At 47.6% G+C, this 27,834-nt stretch overlaps 1 protein-coding gene across 11 annotated transcripts in view; it reads right to left on the minus strand.

The window, feature by feature from the left end:
• SYNE2 (spectrin repeat containing nuclear envelope protein 2) overlaps nucleotides 1-27,834 on the minus strand; it is a 330,497-nt gene that overhangs the window by 4,164 nt on the left and 298,499 nt on the right. For 4 of the 11 annotated variants that reach the window (XM_082734135.1, XM_082734136.1, XM_082734133.1 and 1 more), the window contains exons 100-110: nucleotides 19,334-19,496; nucleotides 12,635-12,822; nucleotides 11,984-12,134; nucleotides 11,511-11,693; nucleotides 9,699-9,836; nucleotides 8,453-8,647; nucleotides 6,917-7,199; nucleotides 5,297-5,436; nucleotides 3,305-3,419; nucleotides 1,913-2,115; nucleotides 738-938 (exon numbers count right to left, since the gene is read on the minus strand). In XM_082734135.1, coding sequence (XP_082590261.1) covers nucleotides 738-938; nucleotides 1,913-2,115; nucleotides 3,305-3,419; nucleotides 5,297-5,436; nucleotides 6,917-7,199; nucleotides 8,453-8,647; nucleotides 9,699-9,836; nucleotides 11,511-11,693; nucleotides 11,984-12,134; nucleotides 12,635-12,822; nucleotides 19,334-19,496 — 1,960 coding nt within the window. Of the gene's footprint in view, nucleotides 1-737; nucleotides 939-1,912; nucleotides 2,116-3,304; nucleotides 3,420-5,296; nucleotides 5,437-6,357; nucleotides 6,427-6,916; nucleotides 7,200-8,452; nucleotides 8,648-9,698; nucleotides 9,837-10,375; nucleotides 10,448-11,510; nucleotides 11,694-11,983; nucleotides 12,135-12,634; nucleotides 12,823-19,333; nucleotides 19,497-25,617; nucleotides 25,898-27,834 lie in introns of those variants that run through there. The other 7 variants (XM_082734134.1, XM_082734131.1, XM_082734130.1 and 4 more) reach the window with 4 other exon arrangements.

The raw sequence follows: 27,834 nt of genomic DNA on the forward strand, positions 1-27,834 counted from the left end.
AAGGGAAAGAGGATACAGGCGGGACAGTCCTGGGAGGCACGATGAATTCTGTCAAGTGGAAAAGTGCTAGCAGAAAGACAGGGCTCCAGCAGTGCCCCCCCACCCCGGCCCCCACCGCCACCATTACACAGAAAAGACCACAAATTACTCAACAAATGTACTGGATTCAGTGGCAGAGGGAGACACCCCTACAGGGCAGGCTGGGACCCAGGGACAGGGCCGCATGTGGGCTCGCTGGTGGGCTCAGAGCTAACACATTAACCATGTGTCAAGTGCTGGGCTAAGATTATATGAATTTAGTCCTAAAAAGCAACTCACGAAGTAAAGACTAGAATTATTCCCATTTTTCAGATGAGGACACAGAAGTCTACCAGGCACAGTGACTTGCCCAAAGTCACACAGCTACGGGAACTCTGGAGTTGGGTTAAACCACTCCTTACTCTGGGCCAGGTCTCTTAATCACTCTGCTGTAAGGTCCTCTTGGCGAGAGGACAGAGATGGGGCAATGCAGGGTGGCATTCCCGACCTACTGGAATGCTTGCTGGAACCCTTATGCTAGGAGTGGGCCAGGGCAACAGGAGACCCAGGGCAAACAGCAGGTCTCTGGACAGCAGCTGAGCCTCTTGGAAGCAAATGGTAAAGCCCATTTCCCTCCTACAAGCCGTATCTGTGCCAAAGCAGCCCAAGCATAAAAATACCAGCTTCTCCCACACACGCAGACCCCTGGGCCCCCATACCTGGCACTGTAGGAGGAACCGCCGTAAGCCTGCTCTCCAGCTCTCCACTGCGCCCCGGACCATGTCCCAGCGCCGCCCCAACTGCCCAACTCTAGCCTGGAGCTCGCCCGACTCCGCGCTCTCCGTCTGCAGAAGTTCCTTGCTGCTCATGTTGACAGAGACCACTAAAGCCTTGTAGGTGTCAAAGGCTTTCAAGATCTCCTACCGCAGAGGAAAAAGACTGGATTAGGCATTCTGAAAATAGGGATGCGGGGTTCATCTGAACCTCAGGGGGGAACGTGTCTGCCAAGCACGTCTCTGAGCTGTGGCCACAGACACAAGTGCGACCTTGCTTGTAACTGGCTGGGCAGCATCAGGTGAGGAGCTGTCTTACAAGGTCGGTGACCTTGGCTGGCCAAGCTGGGAGCAGAGCCCTGGCTCCTGGCTGGCCGACTCAACCACAGCCAGGAATAGACCCCCCTGAGCCCTGGTTGGCTTATTTCTGGACCAGACTGAAAGTCTTCCAGATGAAGTACGCAGAGTTATCCCGCACGGGCCTCTAGACATCACAGAAGTGGTATTCCTTGGGATGAACAGTAATCCCAGATATAGTAATGCACAAAGCAAAGTAAGAGTACCACTGTGAAGTTGCCTGGATACTGCCCTGGGGCATCTTAGGAGCTCAGACTCATGCTCAGGGTACCCCCAGGTACAGGACTCCACCAGCCCCTCTCCCTGCTCGCTGGCTAGTTCTGGTGGGTGACGCCTGACCAGGTGGGTGACAAGTTCCGTGTAACAGAATACCACATCAGGCCACAGAGTTCATCAGCAGGTGAGCTGGTCCTCCTCCCCATCCTCGACACTCTATCCCCGCCTGGACAGCACAGCGTGGAAGGGTGTTTTTAAGCTGCCCGCAGTGACCGCTAATGTCTCCCCAAGAGTCTAGGGGTGTCTCTGCAGTCAGATGTTTCCAGTACAGGGGATCTGAGCTTTGGGATCATGTGCAGATGCTCTTCCAGAAACAGAAATCTACCTTGGTGTCCTTACCAGTGATAGAAGTGCAATGGGACAGACTGAATGCTACCAAAGCTGTCTGCAGCTCGCCACCCATGCCACTGCCAGACACCTGCCGGTGCTGCGGGGCATGCGTCCGCACGCACATTCTAATCCCTCTTCCCTCCGCAGCCCCCCCTCACCTTGAGCTGCTTCACTCGGAGCTCCATTTCCCGGATATCCGAGGGCGGCTGCGCCCTCTTTAACATTTCTAGCTCTGCCTCCGTTTCTTTCAGCCAAGTGGTGATGTCGCGGATCTCAGAGTTCACCTGTTGCAAGTTTTGTTTTATTCTGAGTTGATTGCGAAGTTCTTGGGCTTGAATCAGCTCCCACCTGTCAAAGGCACCTGGAATAGAAAGTCACACCTGAAAAGCAGCAGTAGCACCTACAGATTTCTCTGCCTCCAATGAGTTCAGGGTCAGGGTGAGAAAACCTGTAGGGGATTCACCTTGTTGGAGGCTGGAGTGCAAAGAACCCACTTCCCTCACTCTGGTTCAAGGCCTGTGCCAGGACCTGCCCACAAAGGCTGGAATGGGGTGGAAAGTGGGGCAGGGGACCCAAAAGTGTTGCCAACGTGCACTGCAGGCCCAAGTCTGGCATTTTAGTTTATGCTGTTTTTAGGGTCCTTTCTTCTTTGGTCCATGTATGATCAAGTCAATGCCACTGGTCTGACTTTTGGTTTAGTTGAGTAATTACTTTTCTAACCACCGAGCCTGTCTCACAAGGAGAAACCTGACAACTCTGTGGTTGTCATCTTCATGTCTGATCTTTACATACGAGTGATGTCATTAAACACGCACTTCATCCTACCAGGCTCTTTCTGTCAATATTAAAGGATAACTTTGCAAGTAAACAGCTTAGGAATTTGTTCATAAATACAAGTCAGCTGATTCTGTTCTTGCTTTAAAAAAATTAAAAAAAAATTTTTTTTTTCTTAAGATTTTATTTATTTATTTGAGAGAGATCACAGTAGGCAGAGAGGTAGCCTCCCCCTGGAGCAGAGAGCCTGATGTGGGGCTCGATCCCAGGACCCCGGGGCCATGACCTGAGCCGAAGGAAGAGGCTTTAACCCACTGAGTCACCCAGGCGCTCCCCCAAATTCTTTTTTTGTTTTGAAGTAATCTCTACACCAAACAAAGGGGCTCAAACTTACAATCCCAAGATCTTAAGAAGTTGCATGCTTTACCAACTGAACCAGCCAGATGCCCCACAAATCAGCTAGTTCTCAGATAACACTGGCTGGCATAGGCTAAATTCAGCTGTTTGGGGCAGATTAAGGGGGGGGGGAGGGGCAGAGGGAGAGAGAGACTCTGAATCAGGCTCCACACTCAATGCAGGGCCCACACAGGGCTCCATTTCACGACCCTGAGCTCAATGAAACCAAGAGTCTGACACTTACCTGACTGAGCCACCCAGGTGCCCCTAACTGTTCAATTCCCAATTAACGTTCTGTTGAGCACTGACTTAAAGTAAATGCTCAGATAACCCAAAATACAGACTTCACCTGTCCTGACAACTGCCTAACTTAAGTGTACCTGACTGCTGTACGCCGAGAGCGGCCAGGCCTTCGTCTTCCTGCCGCGAGCTGCCATTCAAGACTCTGGAGCCTTCTTTGCCACCATCAGTGCCCGGGGATAACAGCAGCTTTACCTGGAATGAGGCAATTTCCACGTCACCATCTGTAACATTTCAGAGGCTGTGTGAAGAGTATCTCAGTTCACAGCAACAGGAAGGAAACAAAGATACGGGACCTCTTTCCTTCGAAGGGTCATTTGCTTCAAATATTTGCTCCAAATCAAATAGGGGCTTCTGTAGCATACTGGGGGCATTTATAAGCATTTATAAGGACTAATGACAGAAGTAAAGGCTGAGATGGTGGGGAAGCAGATGACATGTCAGGGATGGAAATAAAATGGCCTAATTCAGGGTTTCCTAGCACTCCTCAAATGAATCGTGCAAAAAAGAAGTTAGAAACCACTGCTGATCTGCTGGGCTGTTACTGTGTGCTTCCTTGCGCATCTACACAGTGTTTTGCAAAATTCAGTCCTCCCTCCCAGTCACTCTGCAGAGCCGCCTGGCAGATTATCACCTGGAACTGTAGACACATAGAGGACAGATCTGCCTCCGGGGGCCATTCATTACCAAGCATTTACCTTTCACTGAACATACTCTTCTGTTAGTGCAGTGTTCATTGGGCTATTTTTATCACAGGCCTTTCCAAAAATAAATGTATCCTTTTTGGAAAAGCCACGCTTTCTTTGGTTTGTGTCCATTCAGCCTACTTGTGTGGAATGTGGGGGGAAAAGAAAAGAACCCTGCAAATTTCTGGTGACATGCCTGGTTTCAGACACAAAGGAAAGGGTGGAACTTTTGCAACTTGCAGGTGGGGAACACAAACTTAATCACTGGGAGAGGTCCAACCTGGTGGCCCTACATATGAAACCGAGGGGAGGTGCTGGGGTCCCTCTACCCCCGGGCTGTCGGGTCTTATTCCACACCCCAAAGAGACAGATTAGAACTGACAACTGCTTGCTAAGCATGAGGAGGAGTGGTTGAACTGGGCATGAAAGCCGCTAGCCAGTGACTTGAGTCTGACTGTACACAGGCAGAATCTTCTCTAATATTCACTCTTAGACTCAGAGGGCACTTTGAGGACCTACCCAGAGATGCTCATAGGTTTGTCTACGAGGTGATTATTAGAAGTGCACACAGGCACTTTAATTTCAACTCGCCTGTCACTAACTCTCGGTAATGGGGATGATCTGGGGCCAACACTACTAAATCTGAGGCTGGCTGCCCCCGACAGCTGCGTCGCCAGAGCACGCCAAGGACTCATGTTGCCGGAGGAAAACACAGTAAGGAAGAGCAGTCATGGGTATAAACAACAACAACAAACCATGTGTGGTAGTAGTGGGAGTAACAGTAGCAGGGACCACCTGTCAAGGCCTTCTTTATATCTTCTTACACATCAATCCTAACAACAATTATGTAAAATAGATTTGTTCTCAGGTGAGGAAGGCTTACAGAGGCACGGCAAAGGGCTATGGCCCCAGGGTAGTTTATGGTAGCGTTAGGATTCAAACTTCATGTCTACCATGGCACAGGGTCAAATCTTCCTGATTATGACGTCACAATGTTCTGAATGGGTTGTGCAGCTGAAAGGGAACTAGAACATGGTCTGGGAGCTCAGGGGCAGCTCAGGAAAGCCAGCGCTTTGGTTCCCCACTGCTCACACGGATGACTGGCTCAACAGTAATAACCACCGCCCCATCATGTCAATGTACACAACAACGGTTCTTGGCCAGAAGCCACTCTAGAACTCCAGTTTGTCTTGCCGGGTTCTTATGATGTACAGACAGCCCAGCAGAGATACTGGGATACACCAGTATCTCTGATATATAGATACACCATGGGAAAACCAGCTGGAAAGTGAGCACGTGCAGCACACACCAATATCCCACTCTCTCTTAAAATCTCAATTATTACTCATGCGCTTGGGTTACAGTCTCAGTGGAGCGAACGCTTACATAGGCTGGCTTGTAAGGAGTGCTGGAATCTGAGGGGATGGTCTGAACATTCCTATCACCTCCCATCTGTTTGTAGCGAAGCTTGGGGCAGGAAGGGCTGTCAGGAACATGCCATGAGTGGTCCTCAGGAATGGATTTACCTGAAACAAAGCAGAGCAAGTGACCGTCCGTTCTCTCCAACCAAAGGGTTCGTATTTAGTTACACAAAAAAGGTCATGGGTAACATGACATCAGGTTATAGTATGAGTTCTGCAGCTTTCCTTGCAAAGCATGCATGTTTGCAAAATGTCAGTATGTCCCAGAAGGGAATGAAATGAGAGTCATGCAACTGAACAGCATTGCGCCTTCACTAGATGGGTTCACAATGGAGCACAACAAACGTATGATTTTTTTTTTTGCAGGATGAGTGGTGTTTTGGAGCCGGGGCATGTAGGGGTGGGGACACTGGCAGCAAGGCTGGGGCCGGAGGCCAGGAGGACTGAAGGCCTCTCAGATGTGGGGGAGAGTGAACATCAGGATGGACTTGGGGACCAAGAGGGCGTTCGCGCCTCTACCCTACAGCTGCATGGGGGGATGGGGCAGGGAACAAAGGTTAGAGCTGCAAGTCAAGGAAAGGAAGGTTTCTTCTCCTGCGGCAAATGCAATAGTACCTTTAACCCTACCCACCCATCCTCTTCCCAGGAAACACCATAAGCAAGGGAGAAAGTAGTTTCAAACCACCATGAAGAAAGCTTGGGCTGTGCCAAAGAACTTCAGTTAGATTTCGGGTGGGGTGGGGGTGGGCATAAAAACTCTAAAAGGCACTGTGAAAAATTCCCTTCTGCCCAGGCCTGAGGGGGAGGAGAGGGATGGCGTGGAGACTGCTCTTGAGTGGGCGGGGTTTCGTAAGGAGCACGCAGGCATGTGTGAGTACGGCAGTGCAAATACACCATGACACAAGGACTGGGTGCATGGTGTCCACAGAAGGCAGAGGTCAGACATGACATGGGAGCGAGGCTTAGGATGCAGTGTGCGCCACAGGACGCTGCCATGTTGAGACACATGCATGGGCAGGGGCCTACCAGAAGACGCTTTCAAAGTTTTTGTGGTCATTTTAAGATATGCCTCAGGATTTTCGGGGATTTCTACATCTGAAAAAGAATAATGTCATTTTCCTCACTGCAGGCGTCTGGAGATGAATGCCCAAGTATTAAAACAGTCGACACATTGTCAGCTGGGAGAAGAAAAGTAACTACCCTGTATCTATTTTATTAAAAAGGTTTAAAAAGCCAAAGGGTTTTGTTTTTCCCAGCCAACTCCTGACTGTCTGAAGCAGCAGCGGGAGTGGTGAAGTCCAGAGAGATGATGCAGACGATCTACTGACCACTCAACTGCGGAGCTCACAAATGAGAGCCATTAGGCAACAACCTTCATGTCCCAAGGTGAATTTCATTTCATTTTGCCTTTCACTCCATCTGCGATAAGACCGAGTGACTCTCACGTAAGTTAAAGTGGGCAGGACACAACACAAGAAGCCACAGAGCTGAACTCAGGGCCGCCCAGAGCTGGCCGTGTTGCGAAGGTGCTAAGAACATAACCGAGCGGGCCAATGTCAAGGGCTCTGCAGACGCGGGCCGTTACCTGACAGTGCGCTGTAGTACGGGCCTTCCTCGTCATCTTCGTGAGACGAGGAGCCCCCAACGTCCCCCGTGTGATCCCACTCCAGAGGGATGGAGTCCACGCTGACGGGAGTCTCGCAGCCAGACCGCTCGGGCCCCGGCGCCGGGGGCACCAGATGACAAAGGGACTGAGGAGAGGAGGGCTCCTCGCTGGCTCTCCTTTTACGCCAGGAGTCGGCCTGGATCTCTCTGGGGTCCTCCATGTCTGTTTCATTCTCCGAGGCCTCTTTTTCTTCTTCCAAGCCCTGAAGCAGGGATGTCCCATTTTCAGAATGAACCAGATTACAAGCTGCTGTGGGGGCGAGGAGTGCCAGGGGCCTGTCTGGCAGTGCCTGAGAATGGCCACCATCAGCATTTCTGCGGCAGCTTTCAAAGAGAACTGGGTTCCCAGGGCCTGTCTGTGGTTATTATAAATTAGACTCTCCAGTGTGGGGCCTAGAATCTGTATCTCTCCTAGGAAAAATCTGAAATTTGGTGATCTACGTCAAACGACTTTAGCTAGAAAGTAAGAGATGGCGGCCAAAGTTTCATTGGTGGCTAATGGCAGGTTTACTCCAACAATCAGAAAGTTTAAATTAAAAAAAAAAAAAAATCTAAAGGCCAGGATATAGAACCTATTCCCCCTATGTTGTAAGGGACTATAAACCGCTATGTTAAGAAATGAGGGGATTCAGGGCTCCTGGGTGGCTCAGCTGGTTAAGCATCTGCCTTCGGCTCAGGTCATGATCTCTGGTCCTGAGATTGAGCCCCACGCAGGAAGTCAGCTTCTCCCATTCATGATCTCGTGCACTCTCTCTCTCAAGTAAATAAATAAAATCTTAAAAAAAAGACACGAGGGAATTGTACTGTGATTTTTAAGGCTAGGTCTGATGAAGTTAATCAAGTTAGCCAGCTGGGGACGCAAAGAAGGAAAAAGTGGCCAGCCGTCTTGGTCAATATGGTCACCACGAAAGCATCTGGCACCCAAGGGCAATGAACACTGAATGACGGCCAGAACTCTACCTAAACTTCCCAAAAGGCCCTTCTGTCAAGGGAAACTTCGTAGCTGCTTTGGAAACCGGGTGCTTTTGTCATTTCAGAGGTGAGAAGAAAGCACCAGAAAGGCACAAATATTACAAGTTCCCAGACATTAAGAGGAACAGGCAACACATTACCAAGTTACTACCGTAAGCAAAACCAGAACAAGTATCACCGCACCTTGGGATACAGACACGTCAGGCAAGCCCTGCACTGAGGAACAGGCGGAAAAGGTCAGAGGAACACGAACTCTCGAAGTGCTGCCCCCTCCACGGGGTAACGGGAGCCTCCAAGTAAGCGTGACTCCACAGTAGGAACAGCTAAATAAACCAACAGGTGCCCCTCCCCCTGACCTTTTACCGTAAGATACATCATAGTGGACCGTTCCATAGATTTCCCAGTTCCTTAAACATTCAGTCAGGGGTCAAGTGTGAGGCGCCGGGAGGCCGGGGGGGGGGGGCGAGGGTGGCGCTCCCCTTACCGGGGCGTGCGAGGTGAGCCTGCGGTGGAAGCGGGAGACGCGGCCGAAGACTTCCTGGCAGTAGCGGTGCAGCTCCTCCAGCTCATCCTCGATCAGCACGGCGTCCAGCGGCTCGCTCTTCTGAATCAGCTGCTCCCCGAACACAATGAGCTGGTCGATCTTGTTGGTGTTCAATGTAATCTCCTGCTGGAAACCCTATTCGGAAGAGGAGAAAGAAAGGATTTCCAAGGAGGTAAGCTGCCCTGAGGATCCAGGGTCTGCTGCTTCTACCCGGGCTGCAGAAGCAGCATCGCCGCGTTCCCCACTGCCTTGTCCCTGCACCCAGGACTCTAGCTTGGTTGATTTTTAACAAGGAGACAATAAAGGTCCAATAATTTAGAACAATAATATGTGATTCCCTCCCACCCCTTCTGGGAACTGACTTTCCCAATTAAAATAATTCGAGGGACGCCCGGGTGGCTCAGCGGTTAAGCCACTGCTTTTGCCTCAGGTCATGATCCCAGGGATCCCTGGGATTGAGCCCCACATCAGGCTCCTTGCTCAGCGGGGAGCCTTCTTCCCCTCTCTCTCTGCCTGCCTCTCTGCCTGCTTGTGCTCCCTCTCTCTCTGACAAATAAGTAAATAAATAAAATCTTAATAAATAAATAAATAAAATAATTCTAAAAGTTGGGCAAGGATACACATTGACTGCTACTGGGTGTGAGGGAGGAAACCGGGTCTTGCTGACGCTTGGTGGAAACAGAAAATTTCTGACATGATCACTGGTGCCACTGCATGAGGGAAGGCACATTTCTATTTTGCAATCGCTTTTAAAACCCAAGGAGGGAATCACAGTGAAATGAAAGTGAAATGCAGATTATCTGGGAGAGCGGACGAGATCGGCTCTTGGCCCCACTCTTGATACGGATCCCCCCTCCTGCCGCCATCCCCTGCCCCCAACATGCTGCACTCAGACTCAAGACAGCTGGGGAAAGGGCATCTTATGCAGTTCTGTTTGGAACCTGCAGCGCGTTCTCCCCATGAATGATTGTAAACTACAAAGAATGAGGAGCCTTGTCCAATGACCCCTGTCTGTAAGGAATGGCATCCTCGCTCACGATGACCCTGCAGGATACGGGTGCGTGCAGCCTGGAGGCTCTCTCAGTGTTGGAATCTGCTCTCAGGGTGTCAGGTGACACTCGTCCTTGGCCAGCTCTCCCCTGCGAAGGTGCACTCTTATGCAAGGGGCTGACGAAGTAGGCCTTACATTCAGTTGGCGCATCTTGTCTTCGGCGTCGCTCTCTGAGAAGTGCTCCACATTGGTCAGCTGCAGGTCCATCTCTGTGAGCCACACCAGAATGCTCTCCCGGGTCCCCTCGAATTCCTCCCTTTGGTTGGTGAAATGCTATGAAAGGGGGAGAAATAACATGTTTGTTCTGAGGGCATAAGAGAGTTCGGGTAGACAGCAAGGTTGATTTTGGGCAAGAGGAAAGTGTATCCCGGGGGTCCATAGGGCATCAGGGGGCCAGTGTGGGGTCAGGAGCCTGGGCTCTGGTCCTGGCTGTGTGATAATAAACAAGCCTCTCAACGTCTCTGAGTCTTTGTGTCTTCACTGGCAAATTAAGGTATGGGAATGTTGACTATGACATCGAAGGTCCTTTTAGCATTTGAAATCCTGTAATTTTCTAAGTCAGTGATTTCCCCAACTTACCCTTTGAGGAACCCCCTCAACATCCAGGCCAGACCCCTGGCCTTTACCTCATAAACCTTCTGTGGAAGCTATTGCTTGAAATAGTAGCTTCAAGATGGAAAAGTACTGATCTCAGGGATAAGCCTGACCTAATGGTCCACATGTCTTCATTGAGGTAGTCCTGAACGTGTTCCCTCAGAGAAAGAAGACCCAGATTTATCGCCTTCAATTAGGGAAGGCTCTTAGGTTACTACCTCATAGATCGGCAGCTGATTCTCAGACAACGCAGCATTCGGTGCCAAATGAAGGTTTACACTGGTCACAGTCAAATCAGGAGATAAGGAAATTAATGCATGGAAACTGTCTGAAAAGCTAGCCCATTTCTTCCTGATGAGCTTAAAAATAAAAAGCCCAGATTCTCCTCATCTTAGAATGATTTCAAGAGTGTTCTGCCCTGAGAACACAAGTGGGGATTAAAATGACTTCCTGCTTAAAAAAAAAAAAAAAAAAAAAAAAAAAAGACTTCCTGCTGCCAAAACCACACAGATCCTGACAGTTTACACCTAGACTCATGAAGGCTGAAGTACCATGTCTCCCAAAGTACACAAATCTTTGATGAATGTTTACATTCAAAAATCAACCCCAGGGGCACCTGGGTGGCTCAGTGGTTGAGCCTCTGCCTTCGGCTTGGGTCATGATCTCAGGGTCCTGGGATCAAGCCCCGAATTGGGCTCTCTGCTCAGCAGGGAGCCTGCTTCCCCCCTCTTTGCCTGCTTGTCTGACTACTTGTGATCTCTGTAAAAAAAAAAAAATATATATATATATATATATATATACATATATATATATATATATATATCAACCCCAGCCTTTGAGGTCAGGTCAATGTGCTCTGGAATTTGCGGGGTAATTGCTGTCCCCTAGCTCCACAATGCAGAGGGGGCTTTGGCTACATCTTTTATTGTGTAAGAACCAGCAGTACATAAAAAAAATGGACAGATGGGCAAGGCGGGCCTCTTTCCAGGCTAAGACAACTCTGGGCCTGAACTTGTGAAGTCCAGCAGCCCAGACCCTTCAGGTCATCTGTGAGCCAGCATGCAAACCTCTAGGGTTTATGGAAAAAGATGTGCTTGGTTCTACAGATCAAATACACAGGCCCTGCCTCAGAAGCCTTGTCTTAGGCAAATAACCTCTTAAACGAACAAACAAACAAAAAACTAAAAAAAACCCACACATGAATGCTGGCAGCTTTGGCTTAAACCACGGAGAAAGCCGGTTTCAAGAATGACACCTCAGGCCTGAACTACAATCTACTCCCTGCTGTGCGATCGTGCCTGTCACTTCTCCCTGACAGCCTACAAATGAGGCGGGTAACGTAGGGAAGGTTACTCTGAGTCTCCGCAGGATGGCTGTGACCCGCTTCTGGAGGTTGTCCCAGCGCTGGTTGCCCTCGTGCACCATCTGCTTCAGCCTGCTGGCCGTGTCAGTGCGGTTCTCCCGGGCCAGCCGCCGGTACTGCTTGTTGATGAGCTCCAGCTGCGTGAGCCTCTCGTGGATCTGCCGCTGGAAGGCCTGCACACATGGACGTGGCGTCAGGGCCAAGGCCAGCACACCCCCGCCCCAGCCCCAGACGGCCTACCCTAGAGGTTAATCCCCGGGCTGAAACGGCTACAGAGAGCCCCTTGCCCCTGTGTGGGTGCTAAAGGACAGGCTCTCGAGGTCCCCGCATGTCGCATGGCATGGATCGGCCGCGTGTGGCAAAGCCGTCTTGTCAGCAGCTGGTGGGATGGTGGTCTGGGCTGCCCAGGCCACAACAGGCTTGGTTCTCAGGAGCACGGGGCGGGAGGGGCTTGGGGCTTTACCTCAAACCTCTTCAGCTCTTCTTTAGCATTTGTGTACAACACCTCTGAGGAATTCGGGTAGGCTGCTGTCCTCTCAGCGGACTTGAGCCAGTCCTCAAAGCGGGAGTAATCATCTAGAAATTTCTGCCATAGTCGCCACGTCTCCTCGATTCTGACAGGAGGAAAGCATCTCAATAAAGCCATCCATTTCAACCGTGAGCTTTCCTCTTTTTTTCTTCCCATTACCGGTCCCATTCCCAATACCCCTTGCACTGGCACCATGTAGGGGGAGAGACCCTGCTATCCCTCTTTTATGAGATAACTGGGAACATCCTCCTCTTGGTCAGGACACCTTCCTCCTGGGACTGCCCCTCAAAGCTCCTGCCTCACAGAGGACAGCAGAAGACAGGGCTTCCCTCTACTGCTTTCTAGCTGGGGACACAGATGCACAGTGGCCAGCCATGGTTACACCTTAAGACACAGGAATGCTGGGGAAAGCCATCACCCTGATGCTATTTTTTCTGAATAATTCACTACATGAGCATGGGCACACCTACTGAGCCTTCTCTTCACGCTGGACGTGAAGCCAACAGAACACTGCTGTTGAGATGGGGCGGGGGAGCTGGGTTCGGCTGACCGTGTTTCGTATGTCAGGGCCAGCCCGGTTCTTACTTCATTCGCCGTTCCATTGACATGGCGCAGATGTTCCTCCAGCGTCTGTCCAAGCTTCTGGTGGTCTGCTGGATGGAGTCACACTCGGTCTCATTGGCACAGGCATCGGAGTCATGCAGTAGGACGTCACAGATGTTAAAGACGGACTCTACGCCTGCGCTGTGTTGTTCTATGTCTCGCTGCAGGTCCTACGGGACAGAGTAAGGAGCACCTTGAGGCAGGGGTGGGGGTGATGACGGTGGGATGGGAAGATCTCTACTCCTCCCACCCTAGCTCCAACCCAGGTGCATGTCCACCTTGGGATCAGCAACAAGGACCATGTCTTTCTCATCTCTGTGCAACCCTTGTCCTGTAGCACCCGATACAAAGCCTACATACTGGCAACAACTGGGATTTATTTGCTGAACGACTAGAGGGGGTGGGAAAGCAGGAATACCCTCTCCTGGGAGCCCACTTCCCCCACCGACTCGGGTAGGCATGGGATCCACCGCATGCCACCCGAACGCAAGGGCCCCTCACTCAGACACAGTTCCGGGGAGGTCCTCCTTGGGAGTCTCTTTAGTAGGACCTAGAACTTCAGGAGAACTCTTAACCTTTTACGGGTCCCTGAACTCCCCTTTGTGCCATCCTCACACACACCCCAAATCATGCCCATCCTCAGGCTCCACAGGCCCAAGGGAAGAGTTTGGAAGTAGAGACCCCACTACCCCAAAGGATGGGGTCCAAGTCCCTCTGGAGTCTTATCCTGTGAAGGTGACGGTGCTGTTCTCGGATTCAGGAAAAAGAGCATTCATGAGGAGGCAATGCACAGTTATGGGGAAAAATGAGAAATTTGTTAAACAATAAACACAGCATTTTCAGGCATCGCCTAGAGACTATATCTTCTGCACATCATGGGAGGGCTGAAGAAGGGAGACGAGGAGCCTCTTTGTTTTGGATTCTGGCATTAGATTTCTCCAGATATCTAAATTCTGTGATAAGTGACAACAGAGCACGCCACTAATCTTAGTTTCCTTTTAAATTACATTATGAAGAAATAACAAAGACAAAGCGAAATAAGCCACTGTTAACCTACTGTCTACAGAAAGGCAACATAAAGTTCATGCCGGGTCACCTCAATATTTAAAAATTCTGGAAATTACTGCTAATATTTTCTTACTTTTCTTCTGATAAATGTACAATTTGATCATTCTCTGTCCAGGTGGATATGAAAGAAGAAAATGTTAATACTCAAACCACATTTTCAGGATCCTAACTGATTAAAAAAAAGCAGCACAAAGTTATGGTAAGAAAATGTGTTTTCTAGGGGGGCCTGGTTGGCTGGGTTGGAGGAAAACAGGACTTTTGGTCTCTGGACCATGAGTTCAAGTCCTGTGTTGGGGGTAGAGGTTACTAAAAAATAAACTTAAAAAAATGTGTTTTTTTCTGTTTCCCACTCTCTTGCTGCCTGCCTCTCTGCCTACTTGTGACTTTTCTCACTGTCAAATAAAAAAAATATATATATATATTTTAAGATTTTATTTATTTATTTGACAGACAGAGATCACAAGCAGGCAGAGAGGCAGGCAGAGAGAGACGGGGGGGGGGGGGGGGGGGGGAGCGGGCTCCCCGCCGAGCAGAGAGCCTGATGTGGAACTCAATCTCAGGAACCTGAGATCATGACCTGAGCCGAAGGCAGAGGCTTAACCCACTGAGCCACCCAGGCGCCCATAAATAAAATCTTTAAAAAACAAATGTGTCTTTTCGTTTGTCACCCTATGTGTCCTGTGATGAGACATGAATAGGGTGATTTTGTTTAAAGCTCTGCAGCCCAGGACTAATGGCAGAAGTCTTCCTCGGGTCCACGAGAGCACCAGCTTTGTAATTACTAGGTTTATTTTTTATTTTATTTTATTTTATTGATTTTTTGACAAGAAAGAGATCACAAGGAGGCAGAGAGGCAGGCAGAGAGAGAGGAGGAAGCAAGCTCCCTGCTGAGCAGAGAGCCTGATGCAGGGCTTGATCCCAGGACCCTGAGATCATGACCTGAGCTTAACCCACTGAGCCCCTAGACGCCCCTTTAATTACTGGGTTTAAACAGAACTCAAGCTCACGGAATTCTCATGAACCATCCTAAATTTACTGGCACTGATAAATGTCTCTTGACTTCATTAAAATAATAAATAAGGAATCCTAACATTGGTGTGAAATGAGTAATAGTGACAATTTTTATTAAAAAATGGTACCACCCTTGACCTCACCTGGGTAGGGCTGGGTAGGATCTGACTGAAAAGTACTGAAAAAGGCTAGTCTGTGGAAAAACGTGAGTGCTCCGTATTTTAGCAGACTCACTGCAGTTTCTCTACCTTCAGCTTATATTGAACAAAATGGCTATTGAGAACTGATTAATACATAGGGTGAATGAGAGCAAGAAATGAGCTCTACGCTAAGTTTATAAAGACCATCAACATCTTGGCTAAAAGAATTCAGTCATTTTCAAAATTTCCAAAACAAACTTTTCAAACCACTGCAGAATGACCCACTGATTTTTATAGTATGTATTGGTTACTTTGTAAAATATAAAGCAGTGAACCACATTCGAAAATGCAAACCATTTAAGGGCTAAGTGAGTGACATTTACAAACTGAAACAATCTCACCACTAGTTCCCACTGAGGCAGGTATACATAATAATTGGAGTTCAACAACAGTTTCAGTGCAATCTGAAGAACGAGACTTAAGAAACAAAATAAAAAAGTGTTAAAGGCTTTTGCCAGTGGTTCTGAAAACCTGCTCCTGTTTGTGTTTCTGCTCCTGAGCAGGTAACAAAAGCTCTAGAGCTGGGGCAGAGTAGGTGTTGGGGGTGGGCTGGAGGGAATGACCAGGAGGAGGATCCACAGAGAAAGGGAGAGGTGGAGAATGCAGCCAGGAAGGAGGAGAATACAAAAGGAACCAGAAGAACAAGATAAAGGGGGAAAAGAAAGCCAAGCTGGCTGACAGCTGACGGGGGTGGGGTGGGGGTGAGTGGCTCCAGACTGACTCTGGGGGAGGGGCTGGGGCTGGCAAGCCAGTGGAGCTGAGTGGTTTAGGAGGAGGCTGGTGCGAAGCTGAGCGTACCTGCTGGGAAGGGGGTTACTGGTAATTACAGAATGGGGGCTAACTAACAGCACTCTCCCTCAACGTCACCATATAGCACCCATGGGAGAGAAATGCGGAAGGCTTAATGCAAGTGGTTCATGGTTTAAAAGAGTTACAAAGGTTGGGGCTCCTGGGTGACTCAGTGGATTAAAGCCTCTGCCTTCAGCTCAGGTCATGATCCCAGGGTCCTGGGATCAAGCCCCGCATCAGGGCGGGGAGCCTGCTGCTCTCTCTCTGCCTGCCTCTTTGCTTACTTCTGATCTCTGTCAAATGAATAAATAAAACCTTAAAAACAAAAAAAGAGTTACAAAGGTTGCTACCACTTTTGTTGCATTTTAAAGAGGATATATGCCCCCCCCCCACACAGTTATATTGTCCTTATTACCCAAGGAGTTCCACATAAGAGAAAGAAAAAAAGACTCTGGTAAGATCTGACTTCTTCCTTAGGGTGCTCCCAAGAACATTACAATGAGGATCTGGGAAGCATGGTTCCTAATCACTTTTGGGGCCTAAGGGATTTTGCAGAAGGCACTACCCTAAGCTTATAGGTCTTATTTCTGGAAATAACCATGAGACTTACTATATTTAGCAATAGAAACACAAGTAAGGTTTTGTTTTTGTTTTTTTAATGGCCCATGCATAATTTTTTTGGTGACACATTTCTGTTTTCTTGTGGTTTTGACGGAGGCCTTAAGATCTGTTTTAATTTAAAAAAAAAATTAAATATGGGGCGCCTGGGTGGCTCAGTGGGTTAAGCCGCTGCCTTCAGCTCAGGTCATGATCTCAGGGTCCTGGGATCGAGCCCCGCATCGGGCTCTATGCTCAGCAGGGAGCCTGCTTCCCTCTCTCTCTGCCTGCCTCTCTGCCTACATGTAATCTGTCTGTCAAATAAATAAACAAAATCTTAAAAAAAAAAAAATTAAATAAAAAAAAATTTTTTTTTTAAATAGAAATACTGAAACTTTCCTCAGGTTGTCTGTGATAAGCACAATACCGGCCACCCAAAGATGTCCATGCCCTTGTCCCCAGAACCTGTGAATATGTTTGGCAACCTTAATTCTGGGTTGGCAGAACAGCCTATCAGCTGTTCTTAACATCTTGGACTATCCAGGTGTCCAGGTGGGCGCAGTGTGATCCCAAGGGTCCTTAAAATTGGCAGAGGGAGGTAGATGAGTCAGCCCGAGGGAGAAGGGACCGTGACGGAACAGCACAGACAGATGCAGTGTTGCCGGCTCTACAGATGGAGGAAGGGGCCATGAGCCAAGCCATGTGGGCAGCCTCCAAAAGCTAGAAAGGGTGAAGAGACAGACTCTCCAATAGGGCTGCTAGAAAGAAACTCAGCCCTCCTGACACCTTCTTCTTAGTCTGGGGTCAGATTTCTAACCTCTAGAACTCCAGTAAGAGAATAAATTTGGGTAAAGTTGCTAAATTTGCAATAATTTGTTAAAGCAATCACAGAAAACTCATTCATCTACCTTTTTTTTTAAATTTTTAATTTTTTATAAACATATATTTTTATCCCCAGGGGTACAGGTCTGTGAATCACAAGGTTTACACACTTCACAGCACTCACCAAAGCACATACCCTCCCAATTCATCTACCTTCTTTACGGTAATGCTAATCCTGAACGCCAACTCCTTAATTTGTTTTGGATCACTGTGAGATACGAATCCCATGATAGTGATTATGCTTTCAATAAAGAGGGAAGCTTCAAGTCAATCAGATTGAAATTATGGACCCTTTCAAAACAGGATCAAACAAGGCCAGAAGGTCGGCAACTGCTCCAAATTGTACCCTCTGGGGAGTACACTCCCTGCAATTTCATGATGCTCTGGCACACCTCAGATTTTAAAATGTTAACACACATGACTGGCCCCTGCCAAATTTAGCCAGGCATTCTTTAAGAGGAAAAATATACTCAGTTTCTATACTCTTTACCTGAAAAAAACTCATCACTCAGGGTAAATTGTTACTTGTAAGGCCTATCTGTAAAGAGAATCTTCAAGAACTTGATCTTAGTGGCTCAAAATTGCAAATAATGCTGATAATGTCCAGCAGCTGGGACTCCACTGAGAAGGGCACTAAAATCTGTGCAATGTCCATTAACATGGTACTTCTATCAGTATTCATTTCTCCACAAAGTGAAAACAGATTAGAGAGGACCTCAACAGAAAGGACATACTTAAATTTTTGTGGCTAAGTGCCAAAACCATATTTTTACTTCATAGCACTGCTAAATCCTACTAATTTGAAAGTCAGAGAACAGGCATCGTTTACAAACAGTAATAGTAATAGATTGAATAAAGATCTAAGTCAAGAGGAATATCAAATACTTGGCTCTATTTTATCGTAGCAGGAGATGTCACGCATTTGAACTCAAGGGAATCTGTCATTAATTTATCATCACCTTTTGCCCTTGAATCTATGCGAAAGGTTCAGCCCCCAAGTCTTTCTCTAAGAGCAGCTGTTACATGTGGGTGCCTCTTCCTGGGTGCTGACAGCAAACACCAAGGCTTTGGCGGTAACGTGAAAAAACCAGATACACATCTGAGAACCCGAGACAGCCATATTGCTTATATGGTCAAAACAGAATCTGCTCCTGGGGCTAAGGAAAAAAAAAAAAAAAAAAAAAAAACCACGACGGTGAAAGAAAGCCACCAAAAGGCTACTATGAACTTAATTTTGAAAATAAAGACAAGCTCCAGGCACGGCCTACGAGAATGAACCTGGGAATGTGAGCTGATGAGAGGGCAGGAAGGGGGATTTGGTAAGTCTGTGGGATCAATGAGCACCCACAAGATTCGTGTGATGATTAACACCGGCAGGACTCAGTGATTTCGTGCTGTGGAATTTCCAGGGTTGGCTCAGAGGGTGAGTAACTGATGAAAGAAGGGCACAGAGGACTGGAAGAGGGACTTCCTAAGCATCTTCTTTTTTATACCTCCTTTTTTTTTTTTTTTAAAGATTTTATTTATTTATTTGACAGAGAGAGATCACAAGTAGGCAGAGAGGCAGGCAGAGAGAGAGGAAGGGAAGCAGGCCCCCTGCTGAGCAGAGAGCCCAATGTGGGACTCGATCCCAGGACCCTGAGATCATGACCTGAGCCGAAGGCAGCGGCTTAACCCACTGAGCCACCCAGGCGCCCCTATACTTCCTTTTTTTTTTTTTTTTTTGGGAAGCTCTTATCAAATGATCTGTTGTCCCATAAAAACTTTCCTTGGTTAGAAAATTTATTTTTCTTTCAATTCATTGCCTTCTAAAACTATATTCACAAATCACAACAGAGATCCAAGTCAAAAAGATACATACACAAAACGCCTTATTCACCATGAAGACTAAGACCTACATCTCAAATATGATTCAAAGCATTTCACAAACAGATGGATGCATGGGGCAGAAGATGGGCACACAACACATGGTCTCCCATGTATAAGAACATGGACAGGTGGTCAGTTTTCTCTGGAAAACAATGAATCAATATTATGAAACGTGAACATGCTAAATGAAAGACACAGTCCATACGGGTTTCGGTTAGCAGATATCACAGACACCTATACTCTTAAAAAGGCTTTCTTTCCTCACCTGCTGCTCGGCGAGCCTCTTCTGGATCTCTTGATCGTCACAGACATCATAGACGACGGGCTTAGAAAGCTCGGACTCGATTCGAGCCAACCAGGTACGAAGGTTGCTCATGTTTTTGTCTAACTGCTGTATAAAAGCAAAGGTCTCCTTCAGCTTCTTCACCCTAAATGTATTTGTGGGGAAAAAAAAAAGAGGTTAAAGAGAAAAAAAAAAAAAAACCCACAAAGCCCAACATTTAGCAGTAACAAGAAGGTGCTAACAAAGGTGTCACAGCGTAAAAAGCAATTTATGTCAGTCACTGATTTTATAGCAGAAACAGGTCTCAAGTCACAGGAGTTTTCACAGAATAGGTGATACTTTACAAAACTGATGGTCTGGTTGATTTTCAAATGGGCTAAGGGTTCATCTACCCCTGCGAATGCGAAGTCCTATCATTCCTAAAGTGGGATCCCCTGAGACCCAGTACATTTTTCTAGGGCTCCAGAGGAAAGAGGAGATGTTATCTCATTCTCTCAAGATTAAAAGAATCCCATGTGGGACACCTGGGTGGCTCAGTCGGTTGGGTGTCCAACTCTTGGTTTCAGCTCAGGTCAAGATCTTGGCTGTGGGACTGAGCCCCTTGTCAGGCTCTGCACTCATTCTCTGCCTCTGCCCCTCCCTCCCACATGCACATGTGCGCTCTCTATAAATAAATAAGATCTTTAAAAATAATAAAAAAATAACCACACTTGATTTCTATCCAGTTTCTTTCTTGGGTATACCCAAGTTTGCAGCAGCCGAGGATGTCCCCCAATGGTCTAAAGATATTACATTCCTGGCTCCTTTGGTGGCATCTGGCCCATGCTGCTTCTTGGGGGACTTTCTTCTCGAGCAGGCACAGAACATGACTGTGCCAAAGCCCACCACGTCTGGTCTAAGGGTTGAGGGAGCTTTATGTATAAACCCAGCCCATTATGGCACAGCTGTATCAACCAAAAGGGGAACAAGGAGTGTGCTGGGAAAGAGGGCAAAGATGATGTACAAATGTAGTCTTAAGCCATCTGCCTCCTACACAGTGTGGAGCGGATCGAACACACACACACCGAGTCCATGTGCGTGGTGAGCTCACTGGGACACTGGCGTACGGGACGTCAAGGGGAAATGCCGCAGTTGCTAGGTAAATAATCTTCATGTAGATCTTGGGAAAAAAAAAAAAAAATTCTTCATAAACTGCCCTCATGGAAATCCTAAAGTGAGTGAGCGCTTATTCTGGTGACTTGTGGCATTATTATTTTTTAAAAATTATTTATTTATTTGAGAGAGAGAAAGCGAATGAGAATGCTAGTGGGGGAGGGGCAGAGGGAGAGAATCTTCAAGCAGGCTCCCGGCTGAGCATGGAGCTCAACACAGGGCTTGATTTTACCACCCATGAAGTCCAACACAGGGCTTGATCTTACCACCCATGAGATCATAACCTAAGTGGAAACCAAGAGTTGGACGCTTAAACGACTGAGCCTTCCAGGCACCCTGATCCGTGGGATACTAAGTGAATCCCAGAGACTTGGGAGTAACAGCTACAATGCAGAGTTCCCACCTACTAAGACTCATATTATAAGGTGCTGTCAGAACTCCATCCTGTAGTACTAGAAAGAGAAGCAGAGGCACTGAAAGTTGCCAGAGTGCACTGTATTCCCTGTGTCCATCATCTCCTCTACCTGGACTGCCTGTGAATGGCTCCCAACCACCCTTTTTGCCCCCCTCCCCTACCCAGCTGTGGTTCTGTGGCCAAAATGCACATTCCAGATGCTAAGTCTGATCTGTTCCTGCTCAAAGGCTTTTACAGTCCTCACCCCACCCCAGGGTACCAGTTTAACACCCTGACCTTTGCAGGTCCTCAAGTGTTCACTGGTCCCCCCCTTCCCTTCTCCTGGAGCATCTACCACTGCTCACCAAAGACACTGGGGGCCCCTCGCCCAAGTGCTCCCTGGGACCTCCTGCCCTGTGTTGCGTCTGCACCGCTCCTGAGAGCGGGCCAGGCTGCACGGGGCTTGTTGCCTCTGCGTGGACAGAACCCTCACTCCGCCTGGCAGGCAGGAGGTATTGACGAACATTCACTGCAGAATAAATGTGTCAGAGTACTTCCATGATACTGCATGTGTTTGAATTTTTTATTTTTGCTTATTTTTTTTATTGCTTGCATCCTACCATCAATCAAATCAACCCTGGGGACTTTCAGCTCCAGCTCTATTAGCGGCTAGTTTTAGGATTTAGGGAAAATCCCTTTACTTCGGCATCCTTATCTCTAGTAGGCTTCTGAGGTCCCTCGAGCTTCAGGGAGGTGTTTATTATCTGGGTCAAGTTAAGGCCAGAGTTCTGGACGGGAACAGACCTGGCTCTAAATCCCACTGTCCCATCCATGAGCTGTGCACCCCTGCAAGGTGCCTACCCTTCCTGATTCCCAGTGTCCTTCTTATCTGCAAAATTAGCCAGCTTGCAGGTAGTCATGAGACCGAAACAAAAGGGCGTGTGTAAGGTCTCTGGTGTAGAGTAAGCACTCGGTGTAACACTAGCTCTTATTCCTGCCAACTGGGATTCCATGATGCTACAGTAAGAGCTCATTTATAGGGCACTGGACCTTACAAAGTCCTTTCATAAATGTTTATTCTCAACTCTGCCATGAGGTGGGCAGGCTTGGGAGGAGGAGGCCATGGACTCATGGAGTCTGGTGGTAAAGGGCACAGACTTTGTGGGCAGGGCCTGAGTTTGAATACTGGTTCTGTTTAAGCTCATCTGAAAAGCTGTGTTAACACTAGTTATCTCTTCCTTTTCCGGGTGGCTGAGAGGGTTGAGTAAGATATAAACACATGAATTTTATCTGGCACAGTGCCTAACAGAGATCAATGCGCAGAAACCACGATCGAGATGATTTTCATGGCGGTATGTTTTTCTAAATTACAGTCCTACTGCACACACCACAAGGAGGTCCTTTCAAAGCCACAAGATGATTTATTAAAAAGCAAGTAACAGAATCTGGGGCCAGGCCTGGATGCAGCTGTAACCTAGATCCTGCCTTTGTTCCCACAGCTTTAGAGGAACACCCTCCTCACCCCAATATCCTGTCACCCTGACTGCCTAGGGACCAGAAAGGGCACTCCCAACAATGCCAGAGGAGCTGGGAACCCCACGCCCTACGGGATAAGGAGTCTTTCATGCAGTTTGCAAGGGGCTGCCCTTTGGGAAGGCTCTGGCTGGAGAAGCAGCCTAGCCCTGAGAGCTTCAGAGAGGTGGACGGAGGGGCTCAGGCTTGGCGGCTCCTGCACGGATCTCCTGTCTTGCCCTCCATTGGGCACCTGACCCTACTCCATCCTAAGTATCCCTGCCTCTTTCTTTAAAAAAGAAAAGGGCTAAAATGTAACTTCTTAAATGACAGGAGGAGCAAGAGGCAGAAGAACCTGGGTGCAGACACAGAGAGGCAGTGATCATGAATCCTGGTCACTCCAGGGTGAGGTGTGCAGTAAGAGGGGGGGTGGGAGTACAGAGCAGATGGAGGAGGAATTTACTTGGCTTCCCCAGCCCTACGGTACTCCAGGCCAGTGGTGTGCGAAATAGAGCACTTAGGACCGCCATGGAGTACGTGAATAAAATTAAGACTTTCTACTGTTACTCCATTCTTTTTAAATGTCTACATCAGGCATACTTTCCAATTCACGGACTTTATGATTATGAACATGCGCACATCTACCTGTGCCAGGCTCACGGTGCTTCATTTATTAGCGACTCATTTAATCCTCCCAGCGATGCCTGGAGATCAGTACTGTTAGCATCCCCTTCAACAGGTGGAGGTAACTGTGGCACAGGGATCAAATAACCTGCCCCGGCACGTGATTTATTAAATGGCAGGGGCAGGACTCCAACTGGGTACCCTGGTCCGGAGCTGCTGTCCTTCCGCCCTTTCCTCACAGCAACTCATGTAAACCTGCACACATGAATGTGCACACGTTAGCACGTGAGCTTGGATCAAGCACGGGATGGTTTTCTTTGCTGTTAGGGACCATGACAGGAAGTGCAGTCTCCTGCTTCCGGGTACCCCGGGGGGCAGAAGGCCATCCACCAAGTGCTCTCCTTTGGGGACCCACATCTGCCCTTCTGTAATTCACTTCAACAGGCATTTAACCAGTGCTTTGTGTTGGATCCTGTGTGGATTCCCAAGAGTTCAAAAGATAACTGAAATACAGGTCTTATTCCCATGGAGCTCATGATCTAATTCAGATCGAATTTCAGCAACGTAATACAACATAGGAGGTGCTCAATAAGTATTTTTTGAGTGAGTAAATGATGCTTACCTTCAAATTTATTTTCATAAAAGACATGGCTATTTATATATTAAAGGAAAGAAATAGAGGGTCAGAGCACCCCCAACCCGTCTTGCCACAGAACAATTTGCTGCCACATTACAAGGCCTATAAGCTCCCAACTCTTGGTTCCCTGTGGGGCAAGTGAAATACTGACAAACAAGCACACAGATCACACATACTCTTAGAGCACATGGAAGAGGAAGGGAAGGCAGGAGGAAAAGACAAGAGGTCGCCAGGAAGCTACAAAAGATTCATCTAATCAGGATTTAACCTACTTCTAGGTCCTGACGCTTTGACAGAAGGTGTAATATCCAAAACCACATTGTGATTTAAAACATTTTTTTCAGGGGCACCTGGGTGGCTCAGTCGTTAAGTATCTGCCTTTGGCTCAGGTCATGATCCAGGGTCACAGGACGGAGCCCCACATCAGGCTCCCTGCTCATCGGGGATCCTGTTTCTCCTTCTCCCTCTCCCCCTGCTTGTGTTCCCTCTCAAGTTGTTTCTCTATCAAATAAATTAATTAATTTTAAAAAACCACATTTTTTTCAGATAATCATGGTACAACTTACTCTAGGAACCATCAGCTGTACTGTGGAATCTGTATTATTGTATTCTATACAGATACTGTAATCTAATTATCACCTTTCCCAGGCCAAGAAGTATGTGTCATTTGCCAACCCAGGCAACCAACCTCCATGCTAGGCCTGGTTAATATCGCTCCTGGACAAATTTAAATCTCGAGTGAATGTTGGCAAACAAGGCAAGCCATTCAGAATCCAGCTTATTGGCCCAGGGAAGCAACCACGACATTGCATGACAGCAACCCCCTCCCCCACCGGCAGTTTGTTTCTGTAGCTCCCTATCTCTTACCCAGGTGCATTCAACAACCTTGCTCACCCGTGTAGTCATATTTCCCCAGGAAAAAATAAGTGTGATTTCCTGAGTTGAATTCTAATCCCGAGGATTAGAAAAACAACATTTTTTTGGTGCAAAGGGAAAATTTTACACCTATGTAGATTAGGGGAAGATCTGGATAGAACTGAAACATTTTCATATGAAACAAACAAAATTAAGAGTTTTTGCTATGAGTAGCTACAAATTAGAAGATCATTTGCAGGGATTATGGGTAGAAGTGCAGAAAATCATCAAGGTGAATTAAAGTTTTATATTAATAGCGACAGATCAGAACAAAATACTTATGAACCCTACTCTGTCTCCAAAACAAATAAAATCAAGTCTGGTTAGTATCATTCTGTGTATCAGACCTAAGTCTTATAATGTATGATGGAGGCTTTTATTATCGAATTCATCTCTATTGAAGAATTTACATTTCAGTCCTATTTTCTACATGCTAAAAGGTCTACAGTTAAACTATGAAGACCTCAGATCATCATAAATTTAAAAAAATCCCATGCCAATGTGGACAGCATAACTTAAAAAAAATGCTAAGGAAAATGAGACGGTCTAAGTATCTGAATTTATGCTAAAGCAAACAGATACTCAAACTTGTGGGGCAGCTGTCAGTTGCTTAAAAACACTGTACAGATTCTGTACACATGCATCTTTTTAAATGACTGAACAGCTTTACGGTAAGATAATCGATTACTTCAAGATCTTGAAGCCCTGATGTTGGGGGGGGGGGGGCATGGACATCACGAGATATTTGAGCTAATCGCCTCTCCGAAGCATTGATGTCGCCAGAGGACTTCCATTTTCCACATAGCATCATCACCCCTGTCCCCTGCTTGTCAAAGACTGACTGCAGACACAGGCGTGCACCCATCCCCCTAATGGCAGAGCACACACACTCCACAGCCACCATCTCTTGTCGTCGTCGGTCACTCCTATTGTAACCAACACGAGGGAGCAAGGGAGCGAGGGAGCGAGACACACAGACAGAGCAGCCGCCCCTCGACCATATGCTGCGCTGATGGCTGAAATGGCACTTACTGTTGATGCGAAAAAACCATTCCTCCCGGTTAGCGGCAGCTCCGAGCTCCCGGCTGCCTTTCCACCTCCCTGGCCGAGGCAGCCCCTCCCCCTGCGGCCGGCCGCTCCATCCCTGTACTCAGCATCCTCCGCGGCGGCCGCCCTCCCGCAGGCTCCCGGCCACAAAGCAGCGCCCCCAGGAAGGCAGCCGACCTGCCTCCCCGCTCAGTGCATGTTTTAATCTCCGTTTTCTCCCTGGCAATAAACAAATATCTCCACTCCTTCCTCTCTCGAGCACACATACACACAGTCTTTGTTCTGACGCTACAGGATTGCGATGCTGGGGGAAGAAAGTCACAGTGTTATCTTGGTTATGGGTTATTTATGAAGTGCTGTAAACCGAGGGAAGAAACATTCGCATTTGCGGCATGGAAAAGAGGATTTCTGTTGTCTTCAAATCAAATTTGTTTCAGGTTTGAAAAAAAGGGTGAAATCGGAAGGCCCTGAGTGCAACAGAAATGCCTTCCTGGGTCCTTCTGAAGAAATTTCGGGGGGGGGGGGGGTGAGGATTCTGCCCTGCCTTTTTAACCCTGTGCATCTTGGTTTAGGGAAGGCAGAGAGTTCATTGAGTCCATTACTCTGCTTTTTTTTGGGGGGGGGGGGGATATATCTGTGTATATCTATCTTATAATACAAATGGAGTTCAAGACTTTGCAGAGGAAGAAATTTTGCAGTTTTCCTTGTTAGCTCCTCCCAGGGTTTCCCATAATGTCTCTGAAAATTTCTCCACATCCCTAACCCTGGTTTCTCTAGGAGAGCCCAAGTGGCTGTTTACCAGAGCACCGCTGGTTTGTGTCCAGTCCCTTTTAGGCTCACTCAGCCTTATTTTAAGTCTCAACAATATCAATCATTTTTCATAGGTCCCTAAATCCCAACATTTAGTAATTATCACATCCGTACCTTAAAAGACAGAGAACACATTCTACACCAGTGAAATCAGGGAGCGCAGATTTAGAAATACTTCCTCCAAATGCAACATCTAACTTGTGCTCACATACTTAACTGTCCCTGGGACCTGCTAAACACGGTCCCCAAAGCCTAGCACACTGGACCTGCTGATGCTGCGGGGTGCCACTGTCCCCTGAGCACACTGGTGGCTGCGGTCTCCTCGAGGAAGTGCCCCAACCCTCAGCAAAGCATTTCTGCAGGCTCCAGGAGCAGCAACCCCATACTCCAGAGGTGCAATGATCAGGCTGGTCAGAAGGAAAATGGAAGTGGGGAAGCCAATCTCACATCTGGCTCTCTCTGTGCTAAAATCTCTAAGCCCTTCCAGTCCTACTGGATCAGGCTGTAGCAAGTCAACTCTATGACTAGCAGCATTGTCTGGTCTCCCAAAATAACCTTGAGAAAATACAGATAAAAAGACAGCAATGAAAAACTTTATCAATTTAAAAGGCACACATCTCCCTGCCCATTCTGCAAGGGACGGAAAAACAATTCCAACCCGCAGTTGCCATGGTAATAACTGCTAAGTTTAAATGACAACATTTTAATTGCTACTAGTATACAACAGGGGGACTTTTCATATTGGAAGGTGAAAAGTGAAAATTATGCTTAGTTGAAAAGTTTCTTTTCATGTCCTTGATCCTTCTGATGCTGAGACAACTATCTAGTCTAACAGGGAGGGATTCTATGGGAGCATGTCTGAATAAATCCCTCCTTCCAACACTGGCTCAATGGTGCCAAGTCTCTACCATTTAGAGAAATGAAGGTGAAAGGTAAAAACATTGATGACATTTTTTTACATTAAAAAAACAAAACAAAACCATGTTCCCTTTTCCGTAATGAACATCAGAAAATACGGATAGGCACAAAGAAAATTACAATCATCAATGATGTCAACACCAAAAGATACCCCATGTAAACATTCTGGAGTAAGTCTTTCCACTTAGCTGTCCCATCTGTTTTAGGCACGGATACCACTGCCCAGATCATTCACACATGCTGCTAGAGTCTTTAAAAAAGAGGCTCCACTCCCCTTGGCCTACTGGCCCCATGTCTCTGAAGAGGCTCCACAACCAGCCAGAGTGACTTGCCAAAGACACACACTTGCTTGTCACCACAGGGCTCCTGCTACACAGGACGGAGTAAAGGCTGTGATTAATGATTGGTGAGAAGTTTCTGGGAAACAAAAGTAGATGGATTTTTAGGGAGTCCAACTACTGGGTTTCTGAAATC

The sequence above is a fragment of the Mustela nivalis genome, assembly GCF_964662115.1.
Source record: "Mustela nivalis genome assembly, chromosome: 6".
In the NCBI taxonomy this organism is placed as follows: domain Eukaryota; kingdom Metazoa; phylum Chordata; class Mammalia; order Carnivora; family Mustelidae; genus Mustela; species Mustela nivalis.